This window comes from Gracilinanus agilis, chromosome 2 (assembly GCF_016433145.1).
Source record: "Gracilinanus agilis isolate LMUSP501 chromosome 2, AgileGrace, whole genome shotgun sequence".
Classification (NCBI taxonomy): Eukaryota; Metazoa; Chordata; class Mammalia; order Didelphimorphia; family Didelphidae; genus Gracilinanus; species Gracilinanus agilis.
This window is the reverse complement of record NC_058131.1, coordinates 552,720,996-552,737,180: the sequence shown is the minus strand read 5'-3', so window position 1 is coordinate 552,737,180 and position 16,185 is coordinate 552,720,996. Positions and strand designations below refer to the sequence as shown.

At 41.4% G+C, this 16,185-nt stretch overlaps 1 protein-coding gene across 1 annotated transcript in view; it reads right to left on the bottom strand.

The window, feature by feature from the left end:
* SLC7A8 (solute carrier family 7 member 8) overlaps positions 1-16,185 on the bottom strand; it is a 92,787-nt gene that overhangs the window by 24,366 nt on the left and 52,236 nt on the right. The window contains exon 4 of the mRNA XM_044665251.1: positions 2,170-2,295. Coding sequence (XP_044521186.1) covers positions 2,170-2,295 — 126 coding nt within the window. The remainder of the gene's footprint in view (positions 1-2,169; positions 2,296-16,185) is intronic.

Genomic DNA, 16,185 nt, shown 5'->3' with positions numbered 1-16,185 from the left:
TTGCCCTCTTCTCCCTTGCTGTTCTTATCTGGTCTCTATCCAAGATCTGAGTATTTTCATCAGGAAAAACATGGAGAATTCAGTTCATTCCAGAATTTTCAACATATCTTGTACAGTTCCAAATGGTTACATCATTTTGCCTTTTTTTTGGGTATGTGTGATTATTGAATAGTTTGTGAAATGTCTTTGGCTTATATATGTTTTTGTCTTGTCTTAATCGGTCAAGCAATAAACATTTCTAAAGCACCAGTCATCCCGATTTTTGTCTGGCCACTGGACTCGGGAAGAGAGTGAGGCTGACAATTTTGTGCAATTGTGCCTCTCTGAAATGCAATTCACATGTCAAGATATCCCCCATGATGTCTCGGTCCTCTTCAAAAAAGGATGGACAAACAACTCTGAGCATTGTGCTAATTGCTGTGTCCTCTGTAAAGTTCTAAGGTCCTTGAGGACAGTTGGCTTTAAATCCTTTGTTTTACAGAGGGGAAAACTAAGGCTCAGAGATCAGAAATGACTTGCCTATATGTTCTTACTCCCAAGTGGTTACCCATAAAGGTTACTGACTGACTAGAATGTTGATGGGCTGCTCATAATTCTTTTTAAAACACCTTCTGTCATAGTGTCAATTCTATGACAGCAGAACCATTATGGCTAGGTAATTGAGGCTAAATGACTTAAATCCCAACTGTCTATCCCCTTATCTTCCATCTTAGAATCAATACTGTGTATTGGTTCCAAGGCAGAAGACTGGTAAGAGCTGGACAATGGGAGTTAAGTGACTTGCCTAGGATCACCCAACTAGGAAGTGTCTGAGATCAGATTTGAACCCAGGACCCTCTTGACTCCAGGCCTGGCACTCTATCCACTGTGCCCCTGCTCATAGGAAAAGGATAGATTCTATATCTAGAATCATAGGATCATAAATTTAAAATAAGCTTAGAGCTAGAAAGAACCTTAATCAAAATCCTCTGTTTTACAGATGGGAAAACTAAGGCTCAGAGATCAGAAATGACTTGCCTATTGTCATTCAGGTAATAGGTAGCAGAACAGAGACTAAAACCCAGATCCTCTGATTCCAAATCCAGGGTTCTTTCCCATTACATCTTGATTTGCATACATATATAAATAAATGATATATAGATGTACCTATAATATAGATATAATAAAATATATAGAAGTACAATAAAAACATATATACCGCCACGCAAACATAAATAAATAAATAATCTCAGTCTTTGCTTGCATTTAGACCACAATAATAAGTTAAGTGTGGGAAGGAGAAACAAAGGATTCTATTTTTAAAAACTCATGCAAAGAAGTTAGTTGGGGTGCCCAGGGTAAAGGGTCCAGCCTGACACCTGGCCTTGTGTCGATGACTGAAACCTCCCTATATGTCATTTGACTTTGACCGTGAAGCGGTGACATTAGGCAGAGCCTGGTGGTGCCATAAGTCCCATGGAAACCAAACAGAGATTCTGGGCAGGGAAAAAAAAATAAATCTAGTGGAGAATGTTGGCAGGGCACCAAGAATGTACCTCTTGGCATGGTAGAGGTTATGAGCAAATAAAAAACCCAACAAATAAATAAATAAATAAGCAAAAGATATACCATTCCCATCAGATCTATAAAGGGTAAGGAGCTTTTTTTCCGTCAGGCCAGGGGAGTCAATTTAATTAAATTCAATTAATAGTAGGGAGTAAATTAACAATTTACTCCCTACTAGGAGTAAAGTCACACTGAAAGGAACACTGGTTAGGGTATAATCTAATATTTATAGAAAATTAACATTTGGGGGGCATCTAAGTGGCTCAGTGAAATAGAGAGCCAGGCCTGGAGACTGGAGGTCCTGGGTTCAACTTTGACAAGAGATACTTTCTAACTAAATGACCCTGAGAAAGTCACTTAATCCCAATTGCCTAGTTCTTACCAATCTTACACCTAGGAAATGACACCATGATAACGATTATAAGACAAAAAGGATTAAAAAAAAAAGTATGTATGTACTTTTAACCTCTCCTCTAATGTAGGAGAGGAAGAATCAATCCACAGAAGAAACTGGAAATCTTCCAGTACACACACATAGGTATGTGTGTCCATATATGTTACACGTAGGTACATGTTTATATTCAGGGGAAAGTATCTGAAAGCCAAATGTTGACTCTGCCTCACCTTTGCAGATCTGGACAACCCCCATGACGATAATCAGGCCCAGGGCCAAGAGCTTTCCAGCGGTGAAGATGTCCTGTACTCGGGTGGCCCATCGAACACTTGCACAGTTGACCCATGTGAGAAGCACTGAAATGACACCATACAGACAAGCATGCTTAAAAGAAAATAATTTCAGGCACTGCAACAAAGTTTTGGATTCCCAGGACACAATGTATAGTAAGGCTTTCTAAGGCTTATTGCGGGGGAATGATTTTAATGAGAGCTCAAAAAAAAAAATGGTTTGAGCCTAGTAACCAGATTATTAGGGCTTCACAAAGGATTTACGAATTGGGGCAAGTTCTTTTCTTTTCTTTTTAAACACTTACCTTCTGTTTTAGAATCAATATTAAGTATTGGTTCAAGGGCAGAAGTGCATAAAGGCTAGGCAAGAAGGATTAAGGGACTTGCTTAAGGTCATACAGCTAGGAACTGTCTGGGGCCATATTTGAACCCAGCTCTTTTCTGATTTCATTCTAGCTCTCAATCCACTGAGCCACCTAGTTGTCCCTAGATACTAGTTACTTTTATGCCTAGGGCAGCCAGAGTACCAGGCCTGGAATCAAAAGATTAATTTTCCTGAGTTCAAATCTGGCCAGACACTTCCTAGTGGGGTGACCCTAGGCAAATCGCTTAACCCTGCTTGCCTCAGTTTCCTCATCTGTAAAATGAGATAGAGAAGGAAATGGCAAACCTTTCCAGTATCTTTGCCAAGAACACCTCAAATGGGGTTCCAAATAGTCAGACACAACTTTATAACAAAATGAATTTTCACTCCTAGATGCAGGTAAGGATCCAGAGGTGGATGAATAAGGGCACTGACTTCAGAGAATTCACAATCTGATAGGCTTAACACAAGTATCTTATCTCTGTGTCACTGTATGTCCAGGGGTGTCTAGCTGATTTTTACATAGAGGAACCTAATAATGGTTTAAGGATATGCTTGAGTAAGGGGCTCAATATAATTTTGGTCTCTTCTCCTAAAAAAGAAATCAGGAATTTATCATGTTATGGTACTAAGGGACCCCAGGCTTGTATGTATCCATCTATGTTGTCGGAGGACATTATTTCTGGCTCTTCCTCAGAAAGAGCAAAACTTTTAGGCCAGCGTCCTCAGATATCAATCGTCCTGGAAAGCAACCCTTGTGGAGAGGCAGCCTGTGTAGGTTTTATAGCCACAGCCCAAAGATCCAGAAAAGTAAGTCCTTGGCATTGTGGAATGGTTCATAGTAAGTATATTATTTTAGGAATGGAAATGAGGGTAAAGAGTACTTTAAGGACAATGGGACTTTTCCATCTGAATTGTAGTCAAAACCTTCCTTTTGGGGTGGCTCAGTGGATGGAGAGCCAGGCCAAGAGATAGGAGGTCCTGGGTTCAAATCTGAAATTAGACACTTCCTAGCTGAGTGACCCTGGCAACCCCATTGCCTACCTAGCCTTTACCACTTTCATGCCTTGGGACCAATGCACAATATTAACTAACTATATCTTATAACTAAGATGGAAGGTAGGGATTTGATAAAATGAATAAGTAAAAGGTTGAGCTTCATGGAATAGACACAGTCTTACTTTTCAGTTTGAATCTTCAGTGCTTAGCACAATGTAAACTTTGCCCAAAGTAAACTCTTAATCAATCCTTTATTCATTCTTACCTTAAAGTAGAACCTTGGCACTGACCCCAGCTAAAAGGAAGTATAGTCTTTGTGCAAAAAATTAGTGATTTCAAAGTGCTTTCTCATTTTATTTTTACACTGGCCCAGCAAGAGAGGGCATTATAAGTATTAAAAAACAAATCAACCTTATCTTCTGTCTTAGATTGATATTATGTATAGGTTCCAACAGTAAGGACTAGACCACGCAAGTTAAAGGACTTGCCCAGGGTTACACAGTGTAGCAATCCAGGTATACATTAATCTTGATATTATTTTAAGAGTGCTCAAAAACTGACTCTTGTATTGCTTATGATTGATTTCTGTAACCTTGAGTTAAACTGAACCTCAACCTTGCCAAATTCCTAGCCCCTCCCTAAGGCTACACTGGGGAAGACTAGCCAGTTATCTCTGTCTCCTTATTTTACCTAAAACAATCAATTAACATATGTATCAAACTACAGTAGATGCCTTAGGCCCTTATGAATTTGGGTTCCAACAGTTTGTATCTAGTGATGATTATCTCATAGTGCCAAAGTATCAGACCACTTGTTTTTTCCCTTCCTCCTATACCCCAATAAAAGTAGTTATTTGGCAGATGAGGGTTAAGCTCTGAACCATCTAAGCTCTTGACCATTAGAGCTCCTAACCATGAAAGCTCTTGTCCACTAGAGCTTACTCACTGACTACCTTATGCCAGAACTTTTCTTTGTCTGCGTGTCTTTATTCTTGCCTTATGTTCCCTTTCCCTTAACCCGTAACCTATAACCCATTTTCATCCAGTCCTTGGTTCCCTTTTCTGAATGTCCTACCCACTAGGAATCTTCCTGGAGCTGCTGGGTGGCTTTGCACAGCTAGGAAATGTTCGAGGCAGGATTTGAACCCAGGACCTCCTGTCTCCAGGTTCGGCTCTCTATCCACAGAGCTACCTGGAGCAGTTTCTCATTATAAGTATTACTATGTCTATTTATAGCTGAGGAAATGAAAAAATGGAGTAATTCCATTGATTGGCCCCAACATCATAAAGATAGCTATGACAATGTCAAGAATAGACCCTGCTGTTCCAGATTCCCAACTGAGCTTAATTTCCATGGAAGTGAATGTTTCTGTTTGAGTCTACTCTGTCTCCTAATCTGGTCAGGTCCCAGTTCCCTGGTCCTGGGATATGAAACCAACAGAACGGGAAGGTGCAGTAGCAGCATAAAGTCCAAGAAAGCTAGTTGCTGGCAATACTTATTTGACACCAATTGCTTCATTTTTTGAAACCTTTACCTTCCATCTTAGAATCAATGTTGTGTATTGGTTTCAAGGCAGAAGAGCAGTAAGAGCTAGGCAACTGGGATTAATTAAGCAACTTGCCCAGGGTCACCCAGTTAGGAAGTGTTTGAGGTTTGAACCCAGGACCTCCTCCCATATCTCTAGGTCTGGCTCTCAATCCACTTGGAGCCATATAGTAATTGTTAACCTCCCCTCTCTCACCATTAAGCTTGGCATTGGATTGCACCAGTTAGTTATCCTCCCTTCTCTGCAACTCCCACTAGGTTCACCAGCCTTCCCTCTTTCCACTCAGCCTTGCCTACTCTGCTCATCATCACCGAACTGCTGGAGTGGACATATGAACAGTATGCATATATTTGTGACCATTTTGAACCTAGTAAAATGCTTTCTCATGTTGTCTTTGACATCCCGGCTCATCTTTCAAATCCCTCTCTAGTCCTACAATGCAACACAAACATCCCTAAAAGAACTAGCAACCTCTGATTAGTTTTTTTCTGGGATAAACAGAACTAGGGCAAATCAGGTCTTCAAAAGCAGAAATCCTTGACACCCTGTGGATAAGCTGTTTCACAAGATAGTGCCGGTGTGAGCAGAATGAAAACATGTTGTCAGAAGGGGTATTCTGAGTGACTGAACAGAGAATATTTCCTAAAGACTTGAACATACCACAGGAATGAGACAGCTGAGGGACAAGCACACATTTGTTTTAATCTTATACAATTCAGTAAGGATTTCAATAAGCGAAGAGTACAACCAAAATCACCTCATGATCAAAATCACTGGGCTTATGGATCTCAACTTTTCCCCAGGACCCCAGTGGATAAGTCAGCAGAAGGTTGAATCCAGGATAGTGACAGCATATGAGGAATTCAGAATAGACAGCTACAATAGTGATTGAAGATCAAGGGAAGTGTTTTATGAGAGAAGATTAAAGGATAAAACTGGGTGCCTCAGGAACAAGTGAGGACTACCAACTACAGAGATATCTGTCTCTGAGATCTATAGGAGAGAAACGCAGTGTAGGGGGGGAGAGAGAATACAGGTGGGAGGAAAAAGGGGAGAGGGCAGAGGCAGAGAGAAGGAAGAAGAAAGAGTAAAGGACAGAAATGATCATAGAATCATTGATTTTGAGCTGGAAGGCACCTTAGGGAACCACAGAATAATCCAACTCTCACTTTTTACAAAGAATGAAGAAACAGAGAAGATAAATGTCACAAAAATATGGTAAATGAGATAGAATCTAAACCCAATTCCTAATGCTCTATGAATTGCCTACAGGTGAGAGAAAGGAAAGGTGGAAGAAGGCACAGGTCAGAGGAAAGGGAAGTGGTAGAGAGAGAGGCAGGAGAGAAAGCAGGAGAAAAAGATGAGGCACAGGAGGGTAAAAGTAGAGAAAGAAAGGACTCAAAGGAAGGGAGAGGAATGCCTTGGGCAGAAAAGAAAAAGATAGGAAGCATAGAAAGGAGGATAGGGAGGATGGAGAAGAGGAGCAGTGACTAGGTAAAGAGAAGGAAAGAAGAAGCTAGAAATGAGGAAAGGAAATGGAAAATATTGGAAGCAAAACAAGGGCTGTTTGAAAGAGGAAAAGACCTACTTGTACAAAAATATTTATAGTTGCTCTTTTTGTGGTGGCAAAGAATTGGAAATCGAAGGGAAGTCCGTCAATTGGGAAAAAAAATTTTTTTATTTTATTTACTTATTTATTTAATTTAATTTTATTTATTTCAGTATAATTGGTTTCCTCTGTATTTATAAGCATTTTATTTTATATATTTAACATTATTCTGAGAGGGGGTCCATAGGCCTCACCAGACTGCCCAAGGGGTCCATGACACAAAAAATTTATTTCAGGGGGTTGGGGGGGACCATTAAATACCTTGGAAGGATAAAATAACTTCATCAAAATAGCCTCTGGTGAGTCCTAAAGTGACTCCTAGTTCCATCCTTCCTTCATTCTCAGGGACTTTAGTTGGGGATAGAACCCCTCCCCTCTCAACTATGATTAACCATTCACCTTTAAGTAGGCTGGTCTCAAAGATGAAAAGAGGAGAATGAGGTGGGGAAGTCATTTCCATAATGGCAGTATTTATTCCCCCAAGTCTTCTTGACCCTTCATGCTGTAGCTAAGGACAAGAGTATGTGACTGAAGGGGAAGAGAAGAGCAGAAAGACTGCAAGGACTCATTTGCAATCACCTCAGAACAACAGAACATGATTCCCTTCTTCCCTCACAGAAGGCCTGAAACCTGAGCCACCTCCCCAGAGAGGAAAGGTCAGCAGTCATAGGCACAAATCAGCAGGATTCTTGCCAGCTCTCCTGCTCTGCTTAGGGGTCACCCAAGATGCCTCTCGATGACTGATGACGATTCTGCCCACCCCCACCCTTGCTCTTTTCCCCATGTAGCACCTGATGCAGAATTCCCAAGATAGTTTTTGCTTTTTCTTGGGTTGTTCCTGGACTTGTGGAGGGGATTATTTTAGGCTCAGTGACTGCATAGGCAGGATACCTCCATGCCTGAGATGCAGTGCATCTGGGGTTCCTGACCTTGCAAGTAGCCAGAACAGTACGGAGCACTGGCAGGATTTCATATCTAAGAACACAAGTTAATGCATTAATGAATGCATATTACATAATGCAGCATTATGTAATAGCAAATTTTTGTTTCAGTAGGCTATAAACAACCAGGAGAAAGGTAGAATTAGGCCCTTGTTCTTGGCTGCTACCTAAAATGCATTCGTTCTCCCTCTCCTTCTCTCCTTCTTTCCTGTCTTTGGTTCACCTTCTGTTTCCAGGGAGGAGGTGGAAGGAAGCCAAGATGACAAAGGACCTCAGGAGGATGCTGACTGCAAGAGTGCATTTACTTAATTAACTCATTTTGAAAAACTTAAAGAGTCAAGGTGACAGGAAAGAGTAAAAGAGGCAGAAATAAAGAAACTTGGAACTTTCAAATTCAATGCCATGTTAAGGCTACAGAGAAGTCTGTCCAGCAGAAGGGTTTGATGACTTTTCTTCATGGGAATTCTATGGGCTAGGATGGAAAACCTCTGGTCTAATTGCTGACTAATGATGATGCATATCCTGCCCCAAGGTGCCTTCTTGGGGAGATGGGGAATAGACTTAATTGGAGAAGTCTTCCCGCAATGATGACTTCTCTAAACCTTCAGTTTTGGCCACCACAGGAACCAATGGATAGAAGTTTCCTTTCATTCTATTTCATGTCATTTCAACTGGGAAGAAGCACAATGACATCAAACTACGTATAGAACCAGATATATGAAATCAAAGTTGGAATATGGAAGAGAGGTCCCTTCCTATAGAGGATTAGAATTTTTTAAAACCCTATCTTCTGTCTTAGAATCAATACTGTGTATTGGTTCCAAGGCAGAAGAATGGTAAAGGTTAAGCCATGGGCATTAAGGGACTTGCCCAGGGTCCTGTAACTAGGAAATGTCTGAGACCAGATTTGAACCCTCATGTCTTTGGACCTGACTCGCAAACTACTGAGCTGCCCCTGCTTTCTGATTTTTTTTTTTTTTTAAGGATTCCAGTCACCCAGACTATCCTTAACTTTTCCCTTGTTCCTCAGCCCCCAGATTCTATCAGTTGGCCAAGTCTCAGTCTATTCTATTTCCATATCTCTCTCATCCTATTCCTCTGCACTCACACAGCCACCATCCTAGCTTATTCTTTGAATGACTGTAATAGCCTCTAAGTGGTCTCCCAGCTTCTAGGACCTCCTTCCTCAATTATTCCTTCACGAAGATCCCAAATTGATGTTCCTAAAGCACGGGTCTACTCATATCACTCTCCCACTTAAGAAATACCTCTGGTTCCCTCTTGCCTCTGAGATACCAACTTCTTTGTTTGGCATTTAAAGTTTTCAGACCTAGTTCCAACCTCTTTCCTGCCATGTATTATATTACACTCTCTGAATTCACCCTACATTCTAGCTAAACCTACTATTTACTCCCCATCTCCTCATTCCATCATTTCCCTCCTTGACACCATTACCCAAGCTGCTCCCTATCCCTGGGATAGTTGACATTGCTTTTTAGACACCCCCCAACCTTTTTCATGTCTTTTCTTAAGTATCACCTACCACATAAAGCTTTTCCTCATTCTCCCCAGTTATTAATGTTTCCCCTGCCTCTTCTAAAATACTTTGTATTTTCTTTGCACGTTTTGATTTTCATGATGTTGCTCATTCTTTATTCTTTCTGTCTGATTGCTCCTTCCTTTGATAGCTCATCATCCTAAATCCCTAAATGTAGATATACCACAAGACCTTTCCATGGGGTCCTTTCTCTTCTCCCTCTACAATTTCTCTTGAAGATTCTCTGCTACCATGAGCTGAGAAATCAATGCATAGGTTGGATTACCATCTAGAGGTGGTGGTGACTCCCAGATTGACTGAGTTAACTCTTAGTGTCTCTGCAAGCTCCGGTCTGACATTGCCAACAACCTAGTGGACATTTTTTTAAAAAACCCTTACCTCCCATCTTTGAATCATTACTGTGTATTAGTTCCAAGGCAGAAGAGTGGTAAGGATTAGACAATGGGGGTTAAGGAATTTGCCCAGGATCACACAGCTAGAAACATTCTGAGGTCACATTTGAACCCAGGACCTCACATCTCTAGGCCTGGTTATTAATCTAAGAGCCACCCAGCTGACCTGCTAGTGGACATTTTGAATCAGATATCCTGCAGGCATTTCAGTCAACATGTGCAAAAGAGAATGTTTTATCTTTTCCCACAAAACCCACCCCTTTCCAAATTCCCAATTGCTATTGAGGATAAATATCACCATCCTTCCAGCCACTCAAGATTCATAATTCCTTTATCATCTTTAACTTTCACATCTCACCTTAATCAATCCATTATCAAATCTTGCCATATCAACTTTCAAAACCTTGTGTAAACATTTCCTTCTCTGCCCTCATACAGTCACTACCCTAGTTATTAACTCTCACCTGAACTACTGGAATAGCCTTCTGTAATTGGTCAGAGCCTCAAGCCTCTTCCCAATCTAATCCATCCTTCACAAGACTGTCAAAGAGATTTTCCTAAATTGTAGATCTGAGGGAAGTCATGGGAAGCATTGGCCAGTGAAAAGAGTGAAAAGGCTTCAGTCAGAGAACCTTGCTTTGAATCCTGCCCTTCTTGTTACCTGTCTGATACCTTGGGCAAGTTGATTATGTTCTCTAGGCCTCAGTTTCCTCATGTGATAACAAATGTTTATTGGATCTGTAAAATGAGATTAAACCTGATCCCCTTTAAGTTATCTTAGAGGCAGTCTGTCTCTGTCAGTGATCCTAAATTCCGTGATGCTCCAGGAGTGGAATGGGAAGGATGATGTCACAAATGTACCGTCCTATTTGGTAATTTTCCCCACAATGTACCACAACATGACAGCTTTAATATACATGCCAGGATCCTATAGCTTCCAAACCCCTGCTTCTTCTGCTCTCATGGTAATTCAATCCAGCAGCAAACAGACTTGTCCTATAATAACCTTGGCCTATCTTTCTTCTTCTCTTTTTCTACTTCAGGGTAAAACCACATGCAGAAATGCACAAAATTCAGTCTTTATCTGAATCCCACCCCATCAAATGAACACTTTCCATAGATCCTAGAGAAATATTATCCCAGATAAAACAGAGAGGTACACTTATACATCGTTAGCCAGTAATAACTTCTTTATAAGTAGATTCCTTTTGATGGTAATGATCCCATGGGGCTAAAACATAGGACATGACCGTTCTTTAACCTAACATTTTTATTAAGCTATCAGAGAGATAGATTAAGAGAGAAAAAGAGAGAAAGGAAGGAAGGAAGAGAGAGAAAAAGAAAAAGGAAGAAAGGAAGGAAAGAAGGAAGAAGGAAAGGAAGAAAGAAAGACAGCAAGCTATACTGAGTGAGGTCTAGGAGGTAGTGCTAGTCACACCTAGGTAGAGTCCATAATGTAATTTTTTTTAGTTTCAGCCAGCTCAACCAGTGCTTTTGGGATTTCGGGGGGAAAAGAAGCTAGAGATTTCAGAAGGAAGGGAGCAAGAGTGAATGACTAGAGGTGATCCATTACATCAATCATGCAGATTATATATAAAATAAGGAAATTCAAATTTTATTCTGTTTTCTTACTCTAGCCTGCCTGAAATATCAGAAGAGGAAAAATAAGACAGCAATTAACGGGAAACTGAGGAACACACACAATCAGCTTTTAATCCCTAATGCAAGCTTGCCCCCTTTGGGTTCACACCCTTGAGATCCTAAATCTGTAATCCCATGAACATGAAGGTACCCACATGTACAACCAGATACAAAGGTGTACACACACACACACACACACACACACACATCCTTCCTCTTCCTACAAATCAGGAAAGGAACCAAAAGGATGATAGGATCCCCCAACCTTTTCATTTATAGTTAAGCAAACTGAGGTCCAGAAACACTAAAGTGAGAATGAAAACCACAAAGGTAGCAGGATGGCCAGCTCAGATTAGATCCAAAGTCCTCTAACTTAAAAGCTGACAATCTTTCTATAGCACCACACTGAGAGCAGTAGCTATCCCTCTACCTAGCAATGTCCAGCCAGTGTCTATTCACTGAAGGGCAGTAGCTCTGGAACATTTATTTGTTCATTTGCTTTTGTTTTTTCCAAGAGACAAAGGAGGGCAGCAAAGAAGAAGGGATGGGGGTGGGGGATGGATTATTGAGTTCCTTGGAGGAGAGGCAAGAGGCCTACCCCAGACCCAGGGGAAATTAATATTAACTGGAGGCCTGGGGGAACCACTGTGACTCCTGTTATTGTTGCTGCTTTTCCGTCATATCTGAGTCTTTATGACACCATTTGGGGTTTTCTTGGAGAAGATACTGGAGTGTTTTGCCATTTCCTCTTCTAGTTCATTTCATGGATAAAGAAACTGAAGCATACAGGGTGGAGTGATTTGCCCAGGCTCACACTATCTAGTGTCTGAGGTCAGATTTGCACTCAAGTCTTCCCGACTCCAGCCCTAGTACCATCCATTGTGCCACCTGTAGCTACTGTAAACTCACGAGTCTCACCTGCTTTATGGCTTGGGGACTTGGTGCTTAGGGGGAAAAGATGATGTGTTTGGGCAAGGCCTCAAGAGCTTTGTAGTTAGTTCTCTTTACCAGCACAGAAGATATTGTTTTCAAATCACAAAACTGGCTCTTTCTTGCAATGTCTTGTCCCTTCTTTCCTCCATTTCTACTCCCATCCCCATTCTTGTACTTTTCTTTACTCCAGTTTACTTCAGCCTTAGTCTCAGATTTCTCCAGAAGCAACCTGTGGTAGCAGAGTCCCTTGAACCCAATTGAATATATATCCCTGTTGTGTTGTCCGGGTCAGCAACACTGAAATCTGGGTACCAGGCAGTGGTGATAACACTGGGTGGGGTCGAGGCTATTTTCTACCTTTGCTTCTATTTCTTCCTGACCTTAGGCTAGTCACATAACTGCTTGGTTTCTGTAAGGCTTCCAGGTTTGACAAGCCACTGCTATCTTCTCCACCCAAAGAAAGCTTTCAAAGGGCAAGTTATGGAAAGGATAGTAGACAAATGACTGGGCAAACTTCTCCAGAGGTTGTTCTAGAATTAAGAATGAGGGATCTGTAACAAGGGCCTCTAACCTAGTTGTTGTTTTTTAAAAAAAAACCTTACTTTCTACCTTAGTAACAACTCTAAGGGAAAAGGCTAAGAAAACAGGGTTAAATGACTTGCCCAGCTAGGAGGTGTCTAAAGCCAGATTAATCTAGTTTTTAAATATCTTGATAACTGTATTTCAATCTACTGGCTTTCCTTTTAAAATCCTGCATATTTTACTTTGTGTATTTCAAAAATGTTATTCTGAGAAGGGAGTCATAGGCTTCATTAGACTTCCAACATGGTCTATGATATATGCAAAATAAGTTAAGAATATCTGCTATAAATATATAGTAACCTGTTCTTCTAGCATCACCTTAGAGAAATGGGCTGAACAAAGAACTGGGAAGGGACACCAATACCTTATCAGAGGCAATAAAGAAACAGATCAGAAATGATCTCTTGAGCAGTTAGTTGGCTCAGTGGATTGAGAGCCAAGCCTAGAGACTGGAGGTTCAAATAAGGTCTCAGCCATGTCTTAACTGTGTGACCCTGGGCAAGTCACTTGTTGCTCCCCTGTCTTAGAAATGATACTAAGACAAAAGGTGAGGGTATTAAAAAAAAAAAAAAAAAAAAGACGATCTCTTAGATAGATGTAATATAGCAGACAGCATGTTATTAGATTCACTGGATTGTTATTCTGATTTAAGTCAAAAAATGAGATTGGACCATTTGGATGGAAGCCTAGATCTGTTTAACAAGAAAAGCAAAGGTTAGAAGAATGGGCCATTAGAGGTCACTAATTTAACCCAGTTTTGAAGTCTGGACTAGACCATTCCAGGAAAGCTTGTCGTGTCTGAAATAACATTTAGTGACAGCCTAATATGACTCATCTCCTCAATTTCATGTATTTCCCTCACTCCCGTATCTTCATCCACTCTCTCTTCCTTTTTGCTTTCTCCCAACCTGTGTCCTTGGTTTGCCAGTAGCACTCAAGGGTCTGCCACCCAGGGCAAATGATCCCTGAATTCATTTCAAGCAGGAAGTGGGATGTCGATATGACTTATAGTAGGGGAAATATGAATTGGAAATGCTTCAACACCCCTGCCCCCTTAAAAATATTTTTCCTCCAAAAAATTGAGTTGTGTCTCTCCCTTGGAAGCTATGATCTTCTAGCTTCACTTCCCCTCCCTCTGGCCTCTTTGCTAATATCACAATCACGTGGTCCCCAGAACTCTGGGAACTCTATTTGGATTTCTTGGTATCTCTGGCATAACTCCCTTCACAGGAGCAGGCTGCAGGGTGGCCTGGGAAGGGGGGGTGGTGGGGGTGGTGGACTTGTTTTCCTTTTTCTTTTCCAAATCCTGGCTTCTCTTCCCTCCTTCTAGATAAGTGAAAACAGGCAGAGGGAGACAAAAAAGAAAATGACCAGGGAAGGCAATAGTGAACAGAGACAGATGGAGGGAAAAGAAGAGGAGATCTAATTGGGTTGGGGATGGGGGTTGGGGAGTAGGGAGGGATGGCAGGGAGAAAATGATGGAAGAAAAAAAAACAAAACACAAAATGAGGGAAAGAAAAGGGCAACAGAGAGAACAGAAGGCTGAATGGGGGGTGTAGGGGGCAGGGGGTAGGGAAGCCAGCATGAAGCAGAAGCAGAGAGAAAAGAGGTGGAATGCAGCAGACAGCTATTAAAGGGGGTAGGGGGGGCTGTCAGCTGACACCAGTTTCTATAAACTGGAACACCCTGTTCCTCTCCTGGAGTACCAAAACAAGTACCTTTTTTTCAGAGAGATCCCCTTCCCCTCTAAAACAAAATTTACCTTGAGTTACAGGACAGTCTCATCTCCCCCACTCGCCAGGGGAATTTAAAGAGACCTTGAACAAATCTTAGGGACGTTAATAATGATAATAAAATAAAAGCATTTATATAGTACCATAAGGTTTACAAAGCACTTTATGTCATCTCATCTGATCTTCTAATAACCCTGGTAGGGAAAAGCTATTCTTATCCCTAGTTGACAGATGAGGAAACTGAGCTGAAATAATTGACTTTCCCAAGAGCACATGGTTAAACTATATCTGGGGCAGCATATGAACTCAGTGCTTCCTAGCCTTTTCAAAGGGCCACCCCATCCCCCAACCCCAACCTTGTTACTATGTATTGGTTCTAAGGCAGAAGAGTGGTAAGGGTTAGGCAATGGCAGTTAAGTGACTTGCCTAGGGTCACATCGATAGGAAGTATATGAAAGCCATACTTGAATCCAGGACCTTCTGTCTCTAAGCTTGGCTCTCTAACCACAGAGCAACCTAGTTGCTCCCCCCACTCCTTTTTTAATGTCAAAATATTTATTTTACCCCATCCCCCATGATAGCAATCATATTACTAGTATTTTTCGTCTAGGAAAATCATCTTCTATTTCACCCCTCCACATCCTATCTATTGCTAAAGACTGCCCATCTCTCCTTTGCCACATCTCTAAAATATATCCACTTTTCTCCTCTGTCACTGCCACTGCTCTAGTGCAGACCCTCATCATCTCACATCTGGACTTCTGCAATAGCCTGTGGTGGGTCTGCCTGCCTCAAGTCTCCCCTCTCCAAACCATCCTTCTTTTAGCCTCCAAAGTGATTTTCCAAAAACATAAATCCAACCATGCCACTCCCTTACTCAATAAACTCCATCAGCTCCCTATCATCTCCAGGATCAAATATAAAATATCCTATATGGCATTCGAAGCCTTTCATAATCTAGCCACCTCTTCCCTTCCCAGTATTCTTATACCTTACAACCTGACACACACTCTTAAACCTAGTGACACTGGCCTCCTGGCTTTTCCTCAAACACAGCCACTTTGTGTCTCCACTCTGGGTATTTTTTCTGGCTGTCCCTCATGCTTAGAATGCTCTCCTTCCTCATCTCTGTTCACTGGCTTCCTTTTAAGTCTCAACTAAACATCCTACCTTCACAAGGAAGCCCTTCCCAACTCCTCTTAATTCTAGTCTTTTTCCCAATTCCTATTTTTCCTGTATACAACTTATTCAAACAGAGGTTTTGCTTTTGTTTCTTCCATTAAATTGTAAGTTGCTTGATGGCCTTTTGTTTTTTGCTTCTTTCTATGTCCCTAATGCTCAGCACAGTGCTTAACCCAGAGTAGAAACCAGGACCTTTTGCAATAACTGGGAGGTCCCCTAAAGATCCAATGCCTACGAAGCTGAGTGTGCCATTAATGTTCAAGTCCAACCCCTCTACAGAGGAGGAGACTGAAGCCCGAAGGCAGTATAGTACAGTAGAAAGTGCTGGACAGGGCATCAGAGGGTCCTAGGTTCCAAACCTAGCCCTAACACTTTACTACTTGGGTGACTCATGGGCGAGCAATTTGGAAAGGTCAGAAGACCTCTGTTTGAATCTCAGCTCTGTTATCTTATTACAGGTGACCTTGGGCAATCAC